At 39.6% G+C, this 23,577-nt stretch overlaps 1 protein-coding gene and 1 long non-coding RNA gene across 4 annotated transcripts in view; one reads left to right on the forward strand and one right to left on the reverse strand.

Moving 5' to 3' along the window:
• Positions 1–3,668: 3,668 nt before the first annotated feature.
• LOC109368509 (uncharacterized) overlaps positions 3,669–23,577 on the forward strand; it is a 71,769-nt gene continuing 51,860 nt past the window's right edge. Inside the window, exons 1-3 of one of the 3 annotated variants that reach the window (XR_014884280.1) lie at positions 3,669–4,411; positions 8,056–8,207; positions 16,491–16,583. This is a non-coding gene — a long non-coding RNA (uncharacterized LOC109368509). The remainder of the gene's footprint in view (positions 4,412–8,055; positions 8,208–16,490; positions 16,584–23,577) is intronic. The other 2 variants (XR_002116612.2, XR_014884281.1) reach the window with 2 other exon arrangements.
• Positions 19,643–23,046, reverse strand: CTLA4 (cytotoxic T-lymphocyte associated protein 4). The gene is made up of 4 exons (XM_003207503.5): positions 22,835–23,046; positions 21,311–21,661; positions 20,735–20,844; positions 19,643–19,904 (listed from the first exon to the last, which is right to left on the reverse strand). The coding sequence occupies exons 1-4, from the start codon at positions 22,890–22,892 to the stop codon at positions 19,806–19,808; spliced, it is 618 nt and encodes a 205-aa protein (XP_003207551.1). The 5' UTR covers positions 22,893–23,046; the 3' UTR covers positions 19,643–19,805.

Raw genomic sequence — 23,577 nt, forward strand, 5'->3', positions numbered from 1 at the left:
TTTAGGACTCTCTAGGATAAAATATTCTACAACTATTTAGAACTGGCTATTTATTATGTTTGTAATACTAATTTTAGGGCAGGTAACATGTTGGAAAAACAGTTTCTAAATGATGTTTAATAAATTAGATGCATTTAGCATTCCTGACTGTCATACATATGCTAGTAAACACAAAAGAGTAATTTGGTGCCTGAGGTTGGTGTCTTTGTAATGCTCATACAGGTCTTTGCAAATACCTGCAAATCTTCGTCTTTTCTTAAATGAAAATCCGGGCTAAGTCAGAGTCAAGGCAGGATTTGATCTAAATTTTTAGCTTGAGTCTCTGAAACCAATCTCAAAAAATTCTAACTACAGGAAGTTTCTGCAGTATACTTTTAATTTTGAAGCTAAAGAGTAGCATCTGAAGGTTCAAAGCATGGTAAAACTAGAGAAAGATATATCTCACTCCTTAAATTTGCCAAGGAAGGTGCCAGGTAGGACCGCATTTCCTATCCCTGAAAACAACTTATGAGAAGTCCTAAAATAGCAGAGGACCCTTCTCCTGGGACAGGACTTTTACTGCTCCTCAAGTAAGCCTGAGGCAAGCAGCCAGACAGACTGATAATTAATGAAAAGAGCTTCCACTGATGCACAATGAAGGGAGGAAGAGAATAATGTGTGAAGTGCCTCCATCAGTAACTCTGGGGGAGCTTGCTGGCAATGTATCAAGACTGAATGCCACAAAGCATAGCACCGGCTGGGAGGGCCAGTAAAGGTGCAGATTAAAATATCCATTTGAGCAAAATTTTAGCTATTTTTTCTGTAAAAACAAACTTTAAAACAAATCAGGGTTGTTAGGATCCAAAAATATGATGCCTTTCTTCAAAATTTAACATTTTGCCAGGAAAATCATTTTAATAGTGATTTTTTTAAAAAAAACAAAATGCTGTTCTGGTGGAGCTCACTTCTGCCCTCCTTTCTCAGGGACCTCATCAGTTATACCAGTGCAGAAATGATAATTACATTCCTTCCTTTGGTGAAAGTAGCTCCCAGCAGAGTTTCACTGGCAAAAGCTGTAACAATTGGAGCAAGCTCTGATGTCCAGTAAACAAGCTGCATTTGTTTCAAAATGATCCAGCCCACAGTACCCTTTGGGGTACATTTGGCAGCACTCTGAAGGTTGATCACAATCATATATTTTTTTTTCTCAGATGGTGTTTGATGATGAGCCAGCAGAACCTGGGGCACTCAGTGTTTGTTCTCAAGCTAAAAGACACAGCATTCAGGGCTGAGTGTGAGAGATGCTCACCTTGTAGCCCCACTCTAACAAGATCTTTTCTTGCCTTTCAACCTCTTTAACTCTTTCCAACTTTGCCTCCCTCCTCTGTTCAGTGCTTTCCTACTTCACAAAGACACTGTGACTGCAACTAGAAACGTTTCTGACAAATACACTGTTGGTTGCAGTTAACCACCTGGGTACAAGCAGTCTGTTCTTCCACAACACACTTCCTATAACTAAGTACTTTGAGTCATGAACACGTGCTTCCTTTTTCCATTTTCACTCATTTCTCTTCTTCCTTCATTTTGATTTTCACTGTCTTCCATCCACATGTTCCTCTCATATCTCACTTCTTTCCTCCTCTAACCTCATGGTTCCTGGCCTCTCTCCACCACCTCCTTAGGCAGAAGCTGCCCTCCACACATGTAGTAACTCTTTTCTGGAATGTGGTTCCTCCTTCCCCAAGGCTACATTCTTTCTACATTATCTCACCCCCATAGCTACTATCTCAGTGATAAATTTCTTCTCTCATATCTCACCTCTAATTTGTGTGCTGGATTTGTTTGGGGTAGAGTTAATTTTCTTCATAGTAGCTCATATGATGCTATGCTTTGAATTTCAGATGAAAACAATGTAGATAACCGAGATGTTTTAATTGTGGCCAAGCAGTTCTTACACAGAATCAAGATATTTTCTGTTTCTGAAACTGCCATGCCAGTGAGGAACAGGTGGCACACAAGAAACTGTGAGGAGACACAGCCACACAAACTGTATCTTGCTTCTTATCCTACACTTCAGTGTCTGGCCTATATTCTCATGACTCTAGGTCATTCTCTCAGCACTGGAAGAGAAAGCCTCCACACTGCTGTTCTTTCCTTTCCCATTCTTCTAATTGAGGAGAGGAGCAATGATTTTCACTGTGCTATTTTTAAGTTTCTGTGATGGATTTAAATCCTCCTTCCCATCCACATCACTCCCTGTTAGCCGTGTAAACTAGTTGCAGTCACTGAGGATGTACAGGTTTCAATTTGCAATGCAGCTCATATGCTCCCTTATTGGTTCTGATGCCTCCTCTGCTAACGTCCATGGGGCACACAGCAATATTCTGGTGAACAATGCATTAGTGAAAAATACCGGGGCTCATTTCAGCTCCAGGGCACGCAGACACCTCCCTGCAAAGTAGACCTCGGGGCAAAATCCCCTTTGGATGGCCTTGCATCTTGGCACCAGCTCAGTTACCCATGTATCACTGATTTTCAGATAGTGCTTGAGAATATTTTGTTGTCATAGACTTTGTTGAAAGAAGAAAAAAAAGTGTGTCCACCCCTGAAAGTGTTCAAGGCCAGACTGGACAGGACCCCGGGCAGCCTGGTATCTGGTAGGTGACAGCCCTGCCCCTGGGAGGGGGATTGGAGCTGTATGACCTTTAAAGTCCAATCTAACCTAAGCCATGGTATGATTCTGTGATATGATTCTATGCTAATTTACATGCAGTAAATTCAGTCAATAGGAGCTAAATGACAAATGCAATTTGTCTCACTGCCACTTCAGTTCCTGTGGCTCTTTCTGTGCTGGCTGGCAGAAGGTCCTGCGGGCTATCTAGGCAAAAGACGCCCTCCAGCTGATCTCAAGAGCTGGTGGGCTAACAAGGTACCTAATAACTTCTCCGGGAGCATGAGCATAGGTAGACATGGCCCAGTGAAGGTCAACATGCATATGCTGGTGGCATGGCTACAGTTCTTTGGGATGGTAGTGGAAGGTGTCCTGACAAGGTGACAGTCTTCTGTTCTGGGAAGTGGACTGTAAACAGCAGGTATCTTGGAGTGGTATATGCCTGAGTGTGCAGGAGATGCGTATGTAGGAGAACAGACGTGCTGCAGGCAGCCTGCGCTCACGTGTGCTGCTGATCCCTATTGCTAAGCCAGCCTATATCAGGAAGGAGGATACCTTCTGAAGCCATTGCGCTTCTTCTGTGACCAATGTGCTGCTGCCTGGGACTTTGTCACCGGCACTGCTTACATCTGGCTTCAGAAGGGAGGTCCTCCAGAATGGGCAATAAATATACAAAATGAAAATGAAGTGCATACATGGGAACACTTGACAGTTTTTATCTTGTGCAGAGTGCTACAAGGCATGTAGAGCTATCTGCATCTGAGCAGGGTGATCATGAAAGTGATTCTGCTCTTGAGTTTGAATTTAATCCTCCTGTGGATGCAACAGTAATGAATTAAACACATTCTTTAACATTTTCACACCCCAGCTGTTTCAAAGCTTGCAGTGGGGCAGGGACTCCTGTTATGTGGTTATCTGGTCAGCTGCCTTGAAGGGGCCGGGGCTGAACAATCTGCACGCCATAGTGGAGCTGGGGTTTGTGGTGTGACTTTTATCTCAGCACTGGGGTGATTATGTTTTAAAGGTAAATTTTTGCTGCGCTTGCATTGACAGCATAACAACGGAGAGCTCTCCCTGCAGAGGTAGCCCCCGAAGCTGCAATGCATTCTTGTAGACAAGGGAGAAACCAAACGGCGTGCTGAAAACTGCAAAGACGGATCTAAGAGCGCAACCCAGGCTTGGATTATCAGCAAAACGGAGGTGCCTTAGGACACCCATGCTGCTGCCTGCTTCCTTTTTGAAAATCTATCTTTCGAGTCTTTTGGGTCAGACTTTGGTCACGTCCCCTCTGCAGCCGTCACAGCCCGTGCTCGCGGTTTAGCCCCGGCTCACACCCCACTCTCCGCACGCTCCCTTCTGAGATTGGCTGCCAGGCCCGGGAGCTCCGCACGGCCGCAAAGCAGAGGCCGCGGGCGGGGTGCCCCGGGCGGGGGCTCGAGGCGCAGCCTGGCCAACGGCTCGCACCGCCGCTAGAAGACCGCACGGGGGCGCTGCCGGCACGCGCTCCCGCCCTGCAGGCCAGGTTCCCGCGCAGCGGCTGCTGAGGGGAGGGGCTGCGTCCAGAGCAGAGCGGACGTAGGGGGAAGTACTGCTCCTTGCTGCACCATCAGTAATGGTTCCTGAGTCTAGCTATGTTGACGACCCTGCTGAAATCAGAGCACTTAATTGATAAGATTAAACGTGTGCTCACTTCTGATCGGCGCAGCTTGAGCGACCGTGCAGGATCTGGAAACTTCTGTTATGGAAAACGTGTTAAAGGAGGTATGTGACACTTGTTAAACTAAAAAAGAGAACAGAATTCGCACAGAAAAACACAAATTTAATAGTATCCTCAAGACAACGAGAAAGAAAATCATGCTAACACCTTATCCTGGCATTGCTACAAAGCTGGGGGACTGAAGAGAACTTGATAACAAAATGAATTCTGTTACAGTGACCGTGAGTTCTGGATCCTGGCCAGAAACAGTTTTGTGCAGCCCAGCCCCATAGAGATTCCAGGGATCAAAGGCATCATACAGTGTGCATGGCAGACCCAGAGCCTGCAGCACGAGGGCACTGTGGGTACTGAGCCGCGTAAACTCTTCTGATGTGCTTTTTATCTCTCCCAGACTACTTCTAATCCAGCAAAACGTAGCTTTTTCTCTGGTTAAAAGACTTTTGTGTTCCTTCGGAGTTCACTGTAAGGAAAGGGTCTAGGTGCCCCATTTTTACCCAGCTTTGTTGCTATCACCACAAGAAAAAGGATTTGGAGTAAAAATTAGAATGACACTGAACAAAACCATCAGATATCAGATATCTGTTTCTAGAGAGCATAACTATCAAAGTGACTACTCTAAAACATCACTTACTCTGATGACATTACAGGCCATCGGAGAATATTCTCGTGAATTGGCCTTTGTCATGCACCTCCTCCACCTGCTGAAAGGCAGTGGGACCAATGGCAGGACTTGTCAAGCAGTGAAGGAATATGGACATTGAGACAGTGGTACTTAAGTATACCTTCTCCCTTGATATTTTATATTCAGTGGCTAATGTTCCTCAAATACATGCTAGTAGTTGGTCTCAGAAAATCTTGGAGCAGTGAGATCTAGTGAGTAATTAAGTTCTTATCCTCATCAATGAAGGTATTACCTTAGTTTATTGGCTCTTCCTTTGTTGAAGTATGACGGCCAAGGGCACCAGCTCACATCCCAGTGGAGCAGTCATGACTCGAGTACCACATTGTGTAGCTGTGGCACTGGTGGACGTGGTTATTGGACATGATAGAGATGGGCTGACGATTGGACTAGGTGATCTTACTGGTTTTTTTTTCCCCCAACCTAAGGTTGTAAAGACTCCAGATTTCATAACTGTAGCTCCCAGTCATCATATGCCTCTGAATGCCCCTGAGAAACAAGCATTATGATTTGTACAGTTTCTTCATTTCTGAAACTCCAGAGCAGTAGCATTCATCCTTATTTGAATGGTGCTCCATATTCACACATCACCATGTCCACATCAGTTTGATTCTCAGGGACTTCATCCTAAGAGAACAGAATAAGTTGCAGGGAATGCAAGTTACAAAAGTCAGTAGGGCCAAGACAGAGCATCCATAGCAAATTCAGCTAGCTCCGCAGCTGCTCAGCTCCTATCTTGACCAGCTGTCGTTCTGTGACTTTAGTGCACACTTTATATACTTCAGGGTAGATTTGAGAACTCTCTTGTTCTCAGGATAAATCCTTGTTGAGCTCTACTCAGCCTTCACAGCTGAGTACACAGCTAGTACTGAGTTGGCCCAGGGAGATTTGGACACATCATATAGAAACGTGCAGCTCCCTGCTTTCCTGTGATAGACTGCTAGCAAACCTTAAAGAAGAGGCTCTTTACTCTTGGTCTCTAATCTCAGCTATGTGGTTACTGATAGTTAAAAGTGAAAGTTTGCTCAGGGGTGCTTTTGTTGTCCTAGCCAAAGTGTTTCCTCTGTTTGGGGTCTGTAGCCTCAAGTGGCGCTGGCTGAGCCACAGCACAGCACACCCATATCCAGAGATACATCAAGCATCAGCTGGAGCCTGTTGCAGCATAACAAAGCTGGGGAAATAGAAGTGTCCGTGTTGCTGTTATTTTAGTATCTAATCCTTAATTTAATCATAGCACTTTTCCCAAGGCTAAACTTAATAATTCCCCAGGAATATCCTTCTGGCTGGGAGTTTCCTTTGGTTTGCCACCAGACCAAAAATGGAGCTACATATTTTCAGCTAGCCCTGGAAAATATGATGTGAAAATTTCCTTTTTTTCTCCATCGATCTGTTTATGGATCTGCTGCTCATCCCTTTGCTTCAGGTGACTACTGAAAATTCAAGTGCATAAATACTTTCTCTTTTGACTTCAAAATTAACTGCTTGCCTTGGTCAGTCTCCATTATTCTTTCTGCTTAGACAGTCTGCTGTATTACACCAGCAAAGTCAATGCTGGACTACTGGAAAGACATTAGTGACAAAGTGGTATTCAGTACGTGGCACAGAGATACTATTGCTACTGGTGTTTTTATTAGCTGAACTATCCCATCTTTAACAAAAGTATCCCTTTAGACACTGCTGCATACTTCTTCAAAGGTGCTCTTGGATGTGTTTGTATGTTTATTTGTGGTCTCAGGTCTTTTTTAAGGTTTATTTCCATCTGATGCTGAGGGGTGCCTGTTGTGCCCCAGGAATGCATAACCATTGCTTGTTTAGTTGGTGTTCATAGTATGATGAGAAGTGTGCAAATGCATTAAATTGTTTGTAAATGCAATCCACAAAACATGGGATTCTTTAGTTACCAAGTCCTTAATTAATTATATTATTGATTTAGGCACAATAGATTGATTTAGGCATTATATATTGATTCAGGAACTAAGCCATTTTTTTCTTCTGAGCTTAGTAAGAAGAAAGCAGTAACAACAACAACAAAAATCTAAGCTAGTCACGCCACTTTATTTCTCATTGGGTTGCTGTGGTTACACTATGTTTTCTAGTGACATCAGTGAGGGCTCTGTAACACCTGCGTGATGGACTGGTTTTGGTGCCTTTTTGCTTTAAGAAAGAAAGGAACCGAAGGGGAAAAAATTAATTTGTCCATTTGCATCTTTCCTTCTAGTCATGTTTTTGTAGTTGGATGATTAGTGTTAGTGGTTTACTGAGGAGCAAGCGGTGATTTTTTAAAGTTAGTTTTATATGATATAGTTACAAATAATTCTAGCTGATATGGAAACATTAAAGTTTTTCATCTAAAAAAAGAAACATTTCATTGTTTCCAACCTTTGAAAACTACCTCAGATATTTTCTGCCATTCTCAGGGCCATTTCTGTTTTTTCAAGTTTTTCCATTTCTTATGTAATATGATGAATAGATCAGAACAGGATCAGAACAACTAGAACAGCTGATCATTTTTGTTTACTTGGGTTCAAAGTTCCTCAGGAATTCAAAAAGTGACAATGTAAATCCATGGAAGATAAATCACTCAAGTTTTTTAAATACACAGAAATCACCTTGTGAAGTTCCTGAGCTGTTGGTGAAGGAAAGCTGAAACAGTATACTGGGGACATTTCATAGCAAACTTTCCATGTTGTTATACTCTTCACAGGTATCAGCTCTTGTTAACTATCAGAAGTGGATAGTAGAAAGAGAACACCATTTGTCTGACTTGCTGTGGGCTCAATTATATTCTTATGTACTCCTTGCTGCTGCCTGTGATAGCAAATTGCAATTTGGTTTGACAAATAAAATCAAATCCTAAAATATGCAGTGTACTCCACCTTGTGTGAAGGTCATAGCATTGCAATGCCTTCCAGGTGGGTTTATTGCTTTGTAGGGAAAAAGTGCTATTTTAGGGTCATCATGTAGCTCAACAGCTACAGGTTCTCAACTGATCTACCATTTACCTTACAGGCCAGCCAGCTCACCTGTGTAACACAACATCTCCTGCAACACAGCTGGTGGTAGGAGGAATTGGATGTATTCTGTACAGAAAGAGGAAGCCATCAACCTTGCAAAAAAAAATCACAGAGCTCTATGAACAGCCTGCAGGCAATCTGCTTAAAGTAAGTAAAAAGTATAATCTCCTAACAGTCTACCTGGTTAATTATACACCCAAGATGTTTTTTGCGTTACATACACAACTTAGACATAAACACTTTCAGGTGCAATTGTGTAGAGGAAAGCAATTTGCATCTGTGTTATTCCAGTATTATCATGAATTCCCTAATATAAACCTGGGGAGCAAGAGTACAAACGCAAATACATTTGATTCATAGATGTTCCAGTGAGGAAAGAATGTACCAGTGGAACTGCAGCGTTTAGAGAAGATGTTGAAGTGGAAATTTGATGTGTGGTCCATTATATTCATTTGTTGTTTTGTGTACATGGCAAGGGCTACTCTTGATTTCGCAGAGACTGGGAATGTTTACCTTTAAGAATGGTAAATTCAAGAGGTGTCCTATTGGTGTTTATCCATACTTGGGTAGGGGAAACACATGGGTAAAGAGGACAGAGCCAGACTCTTCTCAGTGCTCAGTGACAACAGGACAAGAAATAGTACAAATAACTCCACCTAAATGTAAGAGAACATTTTTGCTGTGGGTGGTCAAACACTGGTATAGGCTGCCCTGAGAAGGTGTGGGGTGTTCATCCCTCAAGGTACTCGAAACCCAGCCAGACACTGCCCTGAGCAACATGTTCCAACTGACCCTGCTTTGCACAGGTGGGTTTGGACTGGGCAAACCCCAGAGGTGCCTTCCCACCTCAACCCCATGATTCTCCATTCCTTTGTTCCAGACATCTCTACTGTTGTGCACATAATTCTCTATGATGTGTCTGTTTAAGTTTTAGGTTTCATCCTCACTCACCCCTTCCAACAGAAACAACAAAGGGGAAAGACTTTCTGCTTCACCACCTAGGAATCCAGAGGTGGAAATCACCATCTATTTTACTGCTGCAGCGTCTATCTACCTTTGCTTCTGCCTGATATGTCTGGTCTTGAGTCAGATCTGGAGATACTGTAAAGCAAATGCTATTTTATTCGCACTCATTTCTACTCATTTGAACATTCTTGATTATTGCAAATAGTATTATCACATATAAAGTACATTCAAGAGATACTGGTTATCAAGAGATACTAGTTTTGTTAACAACAAAACTAAACTTTTGTTGTTCTCATAGCAAGTGCATTAACATGGCCTGATTTATTTTGCATCTGTGGGATGAAAGAAATTTCAAAAACATGATCTACAGTATCTCATGCTTAAATATCTACAAACTGCAAAATAATACACATGACTTCAGCATGTGTGTGTGACCTGAAAGGATGATAGAACAAGTAAATAGAGTGTTACCAGCACAGATAACATTCAAACCTTTGTAGCTGGCAGCACAGAAATTGACAATACAATATGTATGAGTTTTCAGGGATCTTTCTTGCATAAGAATGAACAATGATTAAGAGTTTTCATAAAGTGATAGAATGACTTGGGTTGGAAGGGACCTTTAAGATCATCTATTTCCAGCATCTCTGCTATAGACAGGAACACCTCCACTAGACCATTTTTAACCAGTTTCTGCTGTGTAAAGAACTTTTAAGTGTCTCAAAATTGTTGAAAAGAGCAATTCTTAATTCTTCTGCAAGACATAGATTCATAGTACTGATCACTAAATCTGCTGCTGATCCATGCTGTAACAGGGCAGTGTTAACAACATACTCTCTTAAGAAAACTTAGAAAGCTTTAATACAACAAATAAATTATGATGGCATTTACTATTATACCTATCATGCTTCACAATAAGAATTTCCCATTCTGTATCAGAGAAAATTGCAGCCACTAATAGTTTTGCAATAAAAATCAGGAAAGCATACCAGCCTTGAAAGTTTTCTACTGAAAGTACAGAGAGGGCGAGCACCCTCCTATGATAGTCAGTGTTCTGAGCGTGTTCCTTTCCTTTGATGTGAGATCAGGCAAGGAAGCAGCAGTCTGCGTGTTTCTCTTCCCAGCTGATTGGGCTCTTCATGTTCCTGTCACTGGCACTGTGCAGAAATTCTAATTTTGACTCAAGGAAATTTTTGTCAAAACTAGCTTAGCTGCTTCATACATCTACACACACACACACACACACACACACACACCACATGCTTTTTAAATAAATAATTATTCTCTCTATGAAGTTTCTGATGACTGATAGGACCAACTCACCACTGGAAAGGGGCAGGCATTTGCTCATGCATACCCAAGTAAGCAAATTATGTCAGGGACTGAAATGTACTCCGTATGACTTGTAAGATGACTGGATTTGAGATTTTGTTGGAATATTCTCTTTAAACACTTTACAGATTTGAAATTGCCGTGGTATCTCTCGTGATCACATATCATCAGAGCATCAGTTTCATGTTGAAAGATCTGAAAACAGCATTTCAGCAAAACATGGAATTATTTTCTAGTAACTAGACAGAAACTGGCAACATTTATTTTTTTAGCCAATTTGTGTTTTATTTCAGAAGAGATGCAAGGCTATGAATAAGTGACATTTTTTTCACTTTTTTAATGAAATGTTGGCTCAAGTAGCTTGGGAAGTCTTCAGGCATGCTTAATATATAGCTATATGTATTTCATATGTTTGTTTCTATATTGATATATTTCATTGTATATGTTCAATGGATTTAAATTCTAATTGTATCTTCCCATACTACCTCCTTTACATGCAACAAGCTATTTCCATCTTCTGCTCTTCCAGCTCTGTTGCAATTTTCTGGAACACTTAAACCTTTTGCAAAACTTTACCTTACACAGATGCTACTACTGTATGATGAGTAAGATTTTGTGATTTATTAATGAGCCACATGAACAAGCTTTTAGACCTAGTCTGAGTAGTTAGCTACAAGTGTAAATTTTTGTAATCCAAATACTGGCCTCCAGTGAAATTATATCATAAAGAAAGAACCACATACATAAAGAAAGAACTAATTTAAATTGGAGTTGGAAAGATCTAGCTGGGTTCAATGGGAAGTATTCAAAAGTTATATTTATCCTAATAATGAATTGAACTTGGAATCCCATATGAAGGCATCTATCCAGTAGTGTAAAAAGAAAAAAAAGATAGTTGGCTAATTATTGAAAAATAATTGTAACTTGGTTACTCATTAAAATATTGTAATAAACAGAAAATGTTTCCAGTTTTATTGTGAGGTAGGAAGGGAGGATTAACACAACAGTTTCTGCTACCTTTGCCCTCATCTCAATTTTGTGATATTAAGAGCTTTATTATTTCTTCATTTAGGATTTCTCACTCACATACATAATTTCTGTTGTTTTGCAAAAACTAGATTTGTGAGATTACTTCTAAATTCACTGTCCAGTCTGAAAAGAATGCGAAATTTTGTCAAAATAGGAAGCTGAGAGAAAAAATAGTTGTGTGCCTTGCAAACAAGTTGTGGGTTTTTTCTAATTTTTATCAATTCAACATGGTTAAAGCAACTTTTAAGGAAAACATTATTTCGAAGAAGTCTATGTATATCATTTTGAAATATCAACGTATTTCATTATTTTATCAAAGGATAAAAGTATTCAATTCAGATACTCCATCTGACTACAGCAGACCTGGGTGCTGAGTGTTTCCTGTTCTGCTGTTCTGTCGTTTCTGTCAGAAAACAACACCGAAAGCATCCATTCATCCTGGATAAAATTACTAAAAAGACAGAAGGGCTTTCTTGGGGGAAAACCATTTATGAAGGCACTGCTTTTAGAGATGATGATCGTGCCATGCACAGACAGGCTGTCTTCCTCTCATTTCCTCCAGGTTCTTCCTCTTGCAGTCTGGCTTCCATTGAGGTGCCATGCAGGTTGTTATCCTCCCCTGGATGCTATCAAGCTACTGAATAAGATATATTCTGTGTCCCCTCATTTGTCCTCCTAACTATTTCATATATTCACTAGCAATCTGGTTCCACTATTGATAAATGAAAGAGGAGAGAGGAAATACGTGTCTACACTTAGGATTATGACTCTCTTAGTTCCAAGAACTGGAAAGCAGATGTTTAAAGTACATTTCACTCTGAGCATCTGAAACCTGAGAGTGAGATACCAACTGTATCTACCCCCATGACAAAACAACCAGTACCTTGTGATCAGGGATAGCTGAGCAATCACTATATTTAACAGAACTGATATGGAAGCTTGGTCTTTCTTAATTATAAAATCTAAAGTAAGAACATGAGAAACAATGGCAGCTCATCTGAAAAATGCAATATAAACGATGATGTTAATCTGAAGAATTTTTACACAGAACATGTGTCTGTTGTTCACATATGAGAGGGAGTGACAGGAGTTTAGAACTTACTGGTATAATTACATCACTTTATTGAAGAGAGATGAGTAGAGAATAGAACTTAAAAGATATTCCATTTTAATGAGAGAGTACTGTAAAGAGCAGATCAAAAAGAATAGTCATAAAATAAAATACAGTATAATGAATTAGTTTTGTATTATAAGAGAAAGGAAAATATTATTAATTTGTGAAGCAGACTGCAGAATTAAAAATGAGAGAGCTCTTATAAATGCTACCCACACAATGTAGCACCTCACCAAAGCTCAACTATGAAACCAATGTATTCTGCTGATTACTGCTGTTCTAGCCATCTTTCCTGCATATAAAACATGAAGTCAGCCAGTTATGAAGCTATTGAATGTTTCCTGAGTGTCATTTACCAGAAGGATTTGATAAGTTACAGAGAAATGAACTGTTTTGCTTTCTGATCTTGATCAAGTGCTGCTAACATACCACAATTTATAACAGTTTCAGGTGCAGGTTATTTTTAGGTCTTTCTTTCCCTCCCTTTCTCCCCCCAAATTATTTCTCCCATTTTCAACAAGTTAATGGCATCAAAGTTTTTAATCTGCGTGACACAAATAAATTAGAGCAGGTTTTTTGTTTCCATAGTACTACCTAGCATTGTTTCTAGAACAGGTAAAGGAATCACCAGTTTGTTGTATTTGCTTTGGTTCAAATGAAGTAAAAAGATGTCAACAGCAGCAATTAGACACTCTGTCTAGTAGCTAAGAGTACAGATTCTAAAAACATCGAAGAATAAAAGAAGTCTTATCTGAATTTCTACAGAACTTCAAACACTTCAACTTCCCTCAAACATGTGCATGTTGAGGTAGGTCTCTGTAAGCGTGGCTGAAGGCCAACAGAGACTAACTTTCAGTGAGAATTTTCACAGCAAAGAAGGAGGTTGAGATATTTCTTACAGTTCATGATGATGCAAGTGCCCGTTGCTGAGTACTGTGGAAATTAGTACATGCCAATCCAGTCACACTGTGGAAGAAAACAGCAAAAGCAAGCAGTCCTGATGCTGGCCCCTTTCATTACTGCTTCAAGTAGCCCACACTTCCCAAGGAGTGTTCCAAATAAAAAGAAGAACTGGGACCTGCTTATGGTGTAGTAAGTTAAGAGTAACCCATTTAATGTAAAGCAGGATGTAAAGCCTGAGTGTTTCGAGCTGTTGGAGTCTTCACGGTCTGACCGCTCAAATAGTAGGTTGAAAGCAGCATGGAGTATTTGCTATTTTTATTTCTGTATCTATGCAAAAACAGCGATGCTACCTATATATTTCATGCAAATGATGATCCTTTCTGTCAGAGTTCTCAGCCCAAACATTAATGTTTATTTCTCATAGAAAAGTCACATCCGAGGCGCAGGCCCTGGTTAGGAAGAACAAAGCATTCAGTTGCTTTTGTCCAGCTTTCAACACAAGCTGCTGCGTCACAAGGCAGAGCTGAACAGTGATGAACACCTCCCATGACACTGTATGGTTCAACCAGATGTTACCCAGTAATTCAAGCTCTCTCAGTTTTTATGCATATCTTATTACAGGAGGTCTATTACAGATTCCCGTCTATTGGAATCATGTAATTAAAGGAGAAATTCAGTTTTCCTTAAAAGCAAGGTCTTGCTTGCTGTTGAAAATAACACCATAAACTAATCCAGAAGCAGTTCAGTGATGAAAGAAAAATATCTTTTTCCAGTGATGTTGATGACTGTCTGGATCCTGAGATGTGGTTTCAGGTTTCTGCCATGATTTTCACTCAGGATGAGTGTACCAGGATAACTTTCTGCAATTGCAGCTGCCTTGTTACTGTCAGTGATACCAAAGATGACTCTAATGGCTGCTCTACTTGTGAAGAGTTCGTGATGAAAATAAACAGTTCTCAATACATTTATTTTCATTTTGAACAGTTGTCAATATTTCATTAATTGCCAAACTGCTTACTTAGTAATAAGATACGCTTTCTTATTATCAGTTGTACTGGTGAATAAAGAAGTACTACATAGCATGTTTGCAAGCAAATTGCAATAAATATTGTTCTAGAACAGAATTCATTCATGTTCTTGAGTCAAAATTATTGACGACAATCACACATTTATTTCAACTTGTAGAATACCTACCTTGAAAAAGACCTCAGTCTTGTCATCTGTGCTATAAGAAGCTTGCCTGTTGCTACTCCAGTAAGAAAAAGTAACCTGAACAATTTTGTACTTCATCTGAATCATGTGGATGTTTGAACAGGACTGAAGTGGTGTTGTGCAGAGATGTCCCACCCCAGAGCAGAAAATGAAGCACATCAAACTGAATATGTTAAAGAAGTGCTTTTTCAAAACAAATGTCAAAAGAGAATAAAAGAGAAAAAAAGTCAGTGAAGAAACAGAAATTTTTATTCATCTGTAACTTCACAATCTCTAAAAACTGTTAATTAAAATAAAACCACAACTGTGATTAAGACAGCTGTCTTTGGAAATTGTGAGACACCTCAATTTTAAAAGTTAAATAAGAAAAAATGAAAGAAAAGAATTGTGACATTTTTAGTAGCTAATAACTTATACTTCATGGAAATCTGATCATATCAACAAAAATAGTTTATGATTCCAAATGAAGTTTTGTCATCTACCTGAACTCTTGCAGACTGTCTCTCTAGCAAAGAACACAAACTATTAAACTAATTTCAGGGGCAATTTTTAACAACCATTCCACCCTGACTTACTAAGATCTTCTATCAGTAAAAGTTAATATCTTCAAACATGCCACAGTTCCTCAACATTCTTCTTTGATATGCAGTATAAAACTACCCTTAACGAAGACTGTTCTTTTATCACACTAAACATTCAAACAAAATGATAACAGTCACTGTTCTGTGCTCAGGAATCTGCAGAATCAACAGAGTATGGTGCTATGTATTTGTGATTCTTCCATCTTTCTCTACAGCTCAACATTTTTCTGAATTTAACCTCTTCCTCCCACCCCTCTTTTTCCTCCCCATTTGTAAGCCTGCACTCCATATTGCATTCTATTCCCAGGGAATGTAGAGGCCCCACAGTGTAGCTGTGAGAGAAACTGGCTCAAAATACCATTTATGAGTTCAAGCAAGCATGCAGTTTACAAATGTCAAGAATAAATTGTTTTTTAGTAATGCATAAAACCATCTGCTGTACACCAGCCTTCTTTGGTTTGGATTTCATGACATAACTCTTGGCTACATCTTATGATTCCTATTTATGTCTCTCCCTTTAGAAGCAGGGCTCTTTAGTCATGGTTCAACTTATTCCCATCGTGGGGAAGATTGTTGCTTTTTTTTTTTCATTTTTCCACGACTCTCTCCTCACTAATAGCTTTTCTCTAGTAAAAGGAGAAACCAGTATTCAATGAGCGTTGCCTCCAAATCGTGCCAGAGCCCCCCACACAAATACTCATACTTTTTAGAGCTGCAAAGTTTACAGCTAGTATTCAGACATGAATTGCATTGTTAGCTAGGAGTTACTTGGCCAATTGAAGTGTTTGTTATAAAAAAAAACAAACAGGAATTAGGCCCAGGTGTATCCTGAGCAAAGAATTTAAGAAGGACAGGAACAGGTCTAGCCTGAGCTAGAGGGTCTAAGAATCCTTGATTTTTATTTGTTAAGGATCTGTGGAAAACAGGATAATTGAGTTTTCCCTATAGATCTCAAGGCCTAACAAAGTAATAACTTCAGATTCACATACTCATCCGCAGAGTGGAAAATCTGAATATTTCACAGGAAAATCTCTAATGCTAAATTGATAGACGACTCATTACCAACTTATAGAATAGCCAAGTGGGAAGCTATTCTCACACGTTTAATGCATCAACTAGGACTCTTATGATTGAAGATGGCAGGGAGAAAAATTGCTCATATAAAAATCAGATAAAAATGAAAGTAGAATATCAGTGTGTGTACGTATGCCATTTTCTTTGATGCAGACAAGTATACATGTGAATGCCTACACAGATGCAGCCAAAAACTCACTGTTTCTGTTTCTCAAACAGGTTGATCTTTCTCCTGTCTGGGTAAAGTGGGCATCAAAACAGACTCTTCCTTAACCTCACCAAGAAATGTGGTCTCATTATTTGTCTGTCCAGGTAAGATATTTGGTTATGTTTTTAAAATCCCTCTTCTAATGAGCTGCAAATTCTTCTGAGACCAAATCCTTTAGCCTTTGTTTTTCATATTCTTCCCAGAGTTAGTATTTCCACGTTATTGCATTTCCTGGGACTTTCAATGATTAAGTATACACTCTTCATATTCGTACTGCTGTTTTGCATTATCTGATTTGCATAGGTCTTTTTTTTTTTTTTTTTTTTTTTTGAGTGCTGCTCATGGCTCTCTCCCAAGTGTAAGGGAATAGCACAGGGCTCAAGGTCCTAAAAGGCAGCACAGGGCATCAGAGGAATGGAAATTCACTGAAGTCTGAGCACTACACTCTTCAGAGCTAGCTGCTGTATGGACCATCTGGAGATAGGCAAAAATAACATCTCTGCAGACACCACTCATCTATGTAGTACCAGATATAAATTATGAGAGTAATATGTCAGTAGAATCTGAACTGAAATTCCACCTTAGTCTTCAATGCTACATCTGCTTATAGAAGTGCACCTATTACTCTGCTAGAATATTCAAAATGAGAACCTGACTTAGAACAAAGATGGTAATGCATGCTTACTATCACGAAGCTCAGAGGAAGCTGCTACAGTAGTAAGGAAAGCCGGAGAAAATTCAGCAATGCAAAAATAAAAGAATGTTGGAAAAAGTCTTGGTTGAAAGCTACTGAGAATAAATAAATTTTCAGAACAGCCAGAGAATTTGAACAAAGTCATTTCCAATATAATATTTAACAAATATCACACCAGGAGTTACAAAATGCAAAAGTAAACGCAAAATGCTTTTATTGGTATATATGAGATAATTGTTTCTGTTCAGGTGTCCCATAATCTTCACTATTTGACTAATTTAGCAGCCTGTAGTTTTTTTAGGTTAGAATTCTCCACTAGTCATTACAGTTTGAATGTCTTAGAGAAATGCTGTTGCACTGAGAAGGATTAGTCCCGTTGGCTGCAGAAGACCTAACCATGGTAGACTTACCTGTCAGTAATGAATGTGAATTGGAAGGTACACAGATTCTGTGGTGACACAGGTCCATGACCAGTTGCGGCCAGATGTCATGAGATTGTTGATAGGAGCCCAAATTATCCCTTTATGCAGGAGTAACAGATTTGGAAGATCATTTACGTGAGGCGCTTTATTATGCTTAAGAAAAGGAAGCATTTGGTTCCAGAGTATAGGAATTGTCAAAGGAAAGAAAAAAGAAGAAACAGTTCCTAACTAGGAATAATACACAATTCAGGGAATATTTGAGCTACTACTTCCTCTAGTGGAAAAAAAATATGCCTAAATAATTATTCTTGCTTCACCAGAGTCAATTTACTGGAAAATTTTACAGCTCCAACAAGCAGATATGTGAGTCAAATCTATTCTTGCCAGTCACAGAACACATTTCTCTTAGTAGGCTGCTATTGAATAGGCAGAAATTTGTTTATTTTGTAGTGTGGTCACCTGTGTGATCTTTGGCAATCTTTAATCCCCAAAATACCAGATCAGTGCAAAACTGGGGGAAAAATCCCAGACTGAAGACAGAATAATAAAACACCTTTAGAAAAATGTTTTGTCACCAGATACTACTTTTACTTAATGTTCTGCAATTGTAGGCGAACATTGAGAAAGCAGTTGGCACCTTCAGACATCTGAGTTGGTGACAAATTGAGAGTGTGAACATTTGTTTGTACAGTGGGAGCTTGTGCAAGGTGAAAGGGAAAAAGGGGAAAAGCTAAATGAAAGAGCAATGAGATTTGGTGTTCTCTGCCACTGCAAGAACATGGTACAGTGGACTGTGAGGATTTGATTGCAGTTATGGAGCCGTATTCACGACTATTAAACATATGTACTGTCATGTTTTGGGGCTGTAAGGTGAAAGCAAAGAGTTAAAATAGTAGATAGTATGTGAGGATGCTCAAATGGTTTTTAGGCTCCTTGTTTTTTTAGATAGAATTTAGTGAGCACTGAAGAGTTGCAAAGAAAACAGGATTTGAAACTAGAACTAGGTTTTTGTTTTAACAGGTACAGGACATGCTACCAAAGTTGAAACTGTTACCTTCTGCAAGCAAGTAACTTTGCTGGAAGTGTATAGGTGTTTGGTAGCATCTCTCAATCACAGCATATCAGCTCTAACTAGACAAACTGAGGACTTGGCAGATTTTAATGGTGACATCTGAGGAGGAGAGCTGAGAAAACTAAGTGTTGCCATGAGCGCACAAGTTTCCTCAGAAGGGCAAAACATAGGGTCAGAGGGGAAAGGTTCAGCTTGTCATCACTGCTTTCTAACATGTAGCCACTTCCTGTTGCTTCTGAGAATGGTGAATAAGACATGCACTTGATTTGGGCAAAGCTTCAAGATTTTTATTGAATGGTACATAACTAATAAACAAGATTATACAGTGTCTGTATTTTCATGGAAAATAGACTCAGTTAAACACATAACATACTTCTGTCTCTTGGATAGATGCTAATTTAGCATTTGTAAAACTCAAGGCTCCAGCAGAATTGGAACATCCTCCCAGCAACAGCCCCAGAGGTCTCCTGCTGGGCAGACTTTCTCTCCAACCATGCTGTCAGCACTGCCTCAGATATCATCAGTGTTAATTCCAGTGCTGCACTGCTGAGACACAGTGCCAGAGAAAGGCTGAGATCAGGCTTTTAGAGCAGCAGTATCATCAGTGCCAGCCTACAGCGATGCCTTTGTGGAAGCGCAGAGCACTAATACAACAAATTGAACCAATAAATAGCACTGCATGGAAACAAGACAACATTCCTTTGTGCATTAGTGTGCCCTTCTGCCTCTTCCCCTCAGACCTGTAGGATTAACTTTGCAATGATACAAAAGCCTCTGCAATAATAGTGTTTGGATTTCAGTTGATCAGTAGACACGGCACAATGTGACAATAAGATGTTCAACTGCAACAGCAATATCTCTTAATGCTATACATCCATATGTATATTTACATAGACTACATATTGGTACAATACAACTCAAAAAATCAATGGCCTAACATAGCCATTTATATGTGACAGGGTTAACCTTGAAATATTAATGCATAAGCTATTTATTCTCCTCCAAACTATAGAAGTTACAAATATTTTCTCTCTTTTCGGTACACCTTTGTAATAAGACAATACATTTTATTACTTTGACTTAAGTCAATTAGCAGATTCTCCTTTCCACTAGGAAACAGGCTCTCCATCTCCTTGTTTCAGTTAACAGTGATGTGAAATGGAATCACTTTTTTCTCTAGCTTTTCAGAAGGCATTTTCACATAGACCCCAGTAGTGAGACGTCGTCTTCTCTGGATCTGTAAGATATGGGAAGACAGGGAAATAAACAAGTGGTCACCTCTCTTTGCAGAACACCTATTAAGATTACTTGAGGAAGAATCAGGAGTTAGAGGGTCCATTTAAGAAAATATAAAGTTCTGTCATTCAACTAGCACTTTGAATGTGCTCTTATTAGAGTCCAGTGTTGGCTCAAAACTGAGTGTTTACACCAGACTTTTTCACTTAGCTTCTAGAGAGAAGAGTGGATTGAAAAATATGGGACGAGAATACTATTTTGGTTTATGCTTTGTCATGAGTTTTATTTCTACACCCCAGACCCCCACTGAAAGAAGCAAACCATTTCTTATGCTTTTGTCTTATGCAGATGTTTCTAGCTGTGAAGTCAAATACTCTGTAAGTTACAATTCTTTCCTGCCACAGGGAGAAGCTTCTTTACATTTGTTTTGTACAGAGATAAATAGTGAGAAAAGTAAAAATCAAGTCCTAGGATTTTGTGTGAATCAGCCGTGTGAAATCAGGCTACACCTGAAAATTGTTGCCTTTGGTACCAGAAGTACCCAAGACTCCAGGCTGTTATAAGCACCCAAACCTAAGCCAAGAATCAGTTCAACTGATATAAGTTGACTGTTTTCTGCTACTCTGGCAACACGACTGAGCCATAAACAAGTTTAAATAATAAATCCAGGAAGTTCTCCTTTTGCATTATTGCATCAGTACTGCAGTGCACTAGTAAAATGGTGCCAGAGCATCCCAGTTCCAAACATTCTCTCGTTCTCGTTTCTTTCTCCTTTTTCTTGGCATACAAAGGGGCATTATTAGCAGGATGGGATTAGCTGATGGAACTTACCGCTTTGCTCACAACAATGGCTGAGATGATGATGCTGTAAAGAAAGAATCCTGAGGCAGTAGCTCCTAATACCCAGAGATATATGGCAGTGTCTGGACAAGGTTCTGGATCTAAAACATATCATATTACACAACTCTTATCACATACGAGCATCATAAAGAAGACCCTGGAGTCAAACATTAACATCCACACTGCTTTTCTCTACCATTTACTATCCCAGGATACTATCCTGCCCAGTCACACTCCAGTGAAAATAGATTTTATGTGCAGAAGAATGAACACTTCACTCTTTGCTGTTTCTGCACCAACATTCCTAACTTCTAGGACACAACATGTATACTATATGGTATTGCATATGCAGTGAAACATCTGTAAATTGCTAAATACATGGCATGTCTATGAATACATCTGTGTTAGGTGTCTACAGGAGACACTGATGGAATAAGAGCATGATTCTCAAAGGCTGAATCAGTGTTCAACCTCGCTTCCTACAAACAGCACTCTGAAGATCTGTGAGACATGCAGCAACATTTGTAAGCTGGGAATATCACAGTACTGGAAAGCTGCTTGGCTTACCAATGACATAGAGTTGCGTCCCGTTTCCCTTGTTCATGAAGTATGGTGGAGGGTACATCCGCTCCATCTTGCAGACATAAAGACCAGTATCATTAGCTTGCAGGCCTGTGAGGGTAAGGGTCACGTTGTTTCGGCCCGGGCTAACATGGCACTGAATAACCTCTTCCACACTGAACATTTCAAATTCCATCGTGTAGGTCGAAGCGCAGATTTCAGTGAACTTGTCACCTGTCTGTTTGAGCAAAGTTACTCGAATTTCCTTTGCATTCCCAATGTGCTTGTAGTTACACACCAAGCTGGCAACTCCTTGCCTGTTGGCCAGTACTATTGCTGGCTGAGTCACTTCCATTACTGCAAGGAAGCAAAGAGCATCATGGTAAGTTAACTGTCAAGAAATGGTCTGCAGTCATGTAATATTTTACTTGAAACCTGTACTAAAAGAAAGGAGTCCTATCACCTCCTGTCACCAATGGATAACTCCTAGAAATGCTATTATATCCTTTCAAAAAAAATCCTTCAAGACCACAATTAACACAAAGGCTGCATTAATATACTGAAAAAATACTGACATGCTTTCATTATTATAAGTGATACTAGAAATCTCAGCAATTATTATTCCCAAGTAGTAAGTGACTTGACCACTTACTGGAGCAATGACCTGCAAGCTTCAATTTCCTTCTTAACACACACTTTTGGATGTACAAAAGAAAACAAATATATAGACTTCAGATGGTAAAGATGAAATTTGTAATTTAAAGTTAGTAATTTAAACCATAACTTCTACCTGGTAGAAACAAACCATTTAGAAATTAGCAGATTGACATCCTGTACAAAACATAGAACAGAATCCTTAGGGTGACAGTAATACTGAATAGAAACTGTTTGCATTTTTTTATTCCTGATCTTTTTACTCCAGCTATTCCCAAGTCACTGGATAGCAAGATGTATGTTCTAAGCTACAGTATAGCAACACACGGCAAAGCCTGATGAACATACTGCAAAAAATCTTCACAAATCTTAAGGGGAAATTGGTACACCATGTATGTCTCCACAGGCTATTTTGTACAACTGCTGTACTCTGTTCCTCAACACAATGGGAATGCATTTTTGCTTTAATAAGCTGTGAGTGCTCAGCATTATTTATTCAATTTCATATTAAAAAAGTCCATTTCTGGGCTGAGTTTACCTTCTTCAGTTCTGCAGTGCAAGAAGGAGATAAGTAAAATCTCTCCATCCATTCAAACATCTATCTCCATCTCCACCTTGTCAGCTGCCAACTTCACCCACAAGGCCTAGTTTGTCAAAATATTTCTTACTTCATGAGCTGCTCTGAGTCCTGCCCAGCCTCTCTGCAGATGTCTTTGCTCTTAAGTCTGCATCTGGTTTTCCAAACACCTCTCAGAGCCCTAGACCACTTTCCCAGACTGTCCTATGGAGAGATCCCATGTCATCTCCTCTTGTACCCAGTACCTGTCCTGCAAAGATGTGAGAATGAGAAATTGTAGACTACCTTCATCTACCCACCTTTGGCAGTGGCAGTGGCTGCACAGAGAAAGCTCACGATGACCCATGCTGAGAGCATTCCTGCGCTGGGACAGGTGCTGAAGGTGCTGAAAATATCTGATGCCTTCAGACTTTAAGACAAACTGGAACTCAGGACTGGAATAAAGGTAACGCCTTTCAGGATACTGAATCTTCGAAATGTTTGAACCCACACATAGTCAGTGTGTATTTATATAGCTGTGATCCCTGTACCTGAAAGTAATATGAAGCTTTATTTTGGTTTTACGAGAAAGGAAGTAGTGGGTTTGGTTAGTACGTGCATAGTTAACCTCAAGCAGCATGAACAAAAACAACTCAGCAGATGGAAAATATATATTCAATCTGAAACTGCCATCCATTCTGCTCTGAGAACTGGGGAAGGAAAGGTAATCATCCAGTAGAGTAATTCAGGCTTATTAGTGCAGCTTGCTTACACAACCATAACATTTGAAATTCTAGCAGTCATCATTTATTTTCTATTAGGACAACATACAAAGAATTATTTTTGCCTAATGTGACACAGTGAATCAGTGCAAGCTAGCTTGTTTATGGAGGACTTCCTTCCACCTCTAATATCTTAGTTTCCTTTAATGTTAGTGCTTTTGATGTTTAAAAACTGCTGCCCCCTTCAAAATACTGATTACAACTGCAATAGCTTCATCTTTTAATATTAACAACGTGACTAGAATCATAACCCAACTTCTTCTGTTCTTCTAAGAAAAAAA

This window comes from Meleagris gallopavo, chromosome 7 (assembly GCF_905368555.1).
Source record: "Meleagris gallopavo chromosome 7, MGAL_WU_HG_1.1, whole genome shotgun sequence".
NCBI classification, from domain to species: Eukaryota; Metazoa; Chordata; class Aves; order Galliformes; family Phasianidae; genus Meleagris; species Meleagris gallopavo.

Bases quoted from the DNA above. Each gene is read 5' to 3' on its own strand.
- CTLA4 (XM_003207503.5), bottom strand. From the start codon at position 22,892: ATGCTCTCAGCATGGGTCATCGTGAGCTTTCTCTGTGCAGCCACTGCC. The intron at 20,845-21,310 runs GTAAGCCAAGCA...GATATGTTTTAG, and splicing joins GACGCAACTCTATGTCATTG to ATCCAGAACCTTGTCCAGAC. The intron at 19,905-20,734 runs GTAAGTTCCATC...CATATCTTACAG, and splicing joins CCATTGTTGTGAGCAAAGCG to ATCCAGAGAAGACGACGTCT.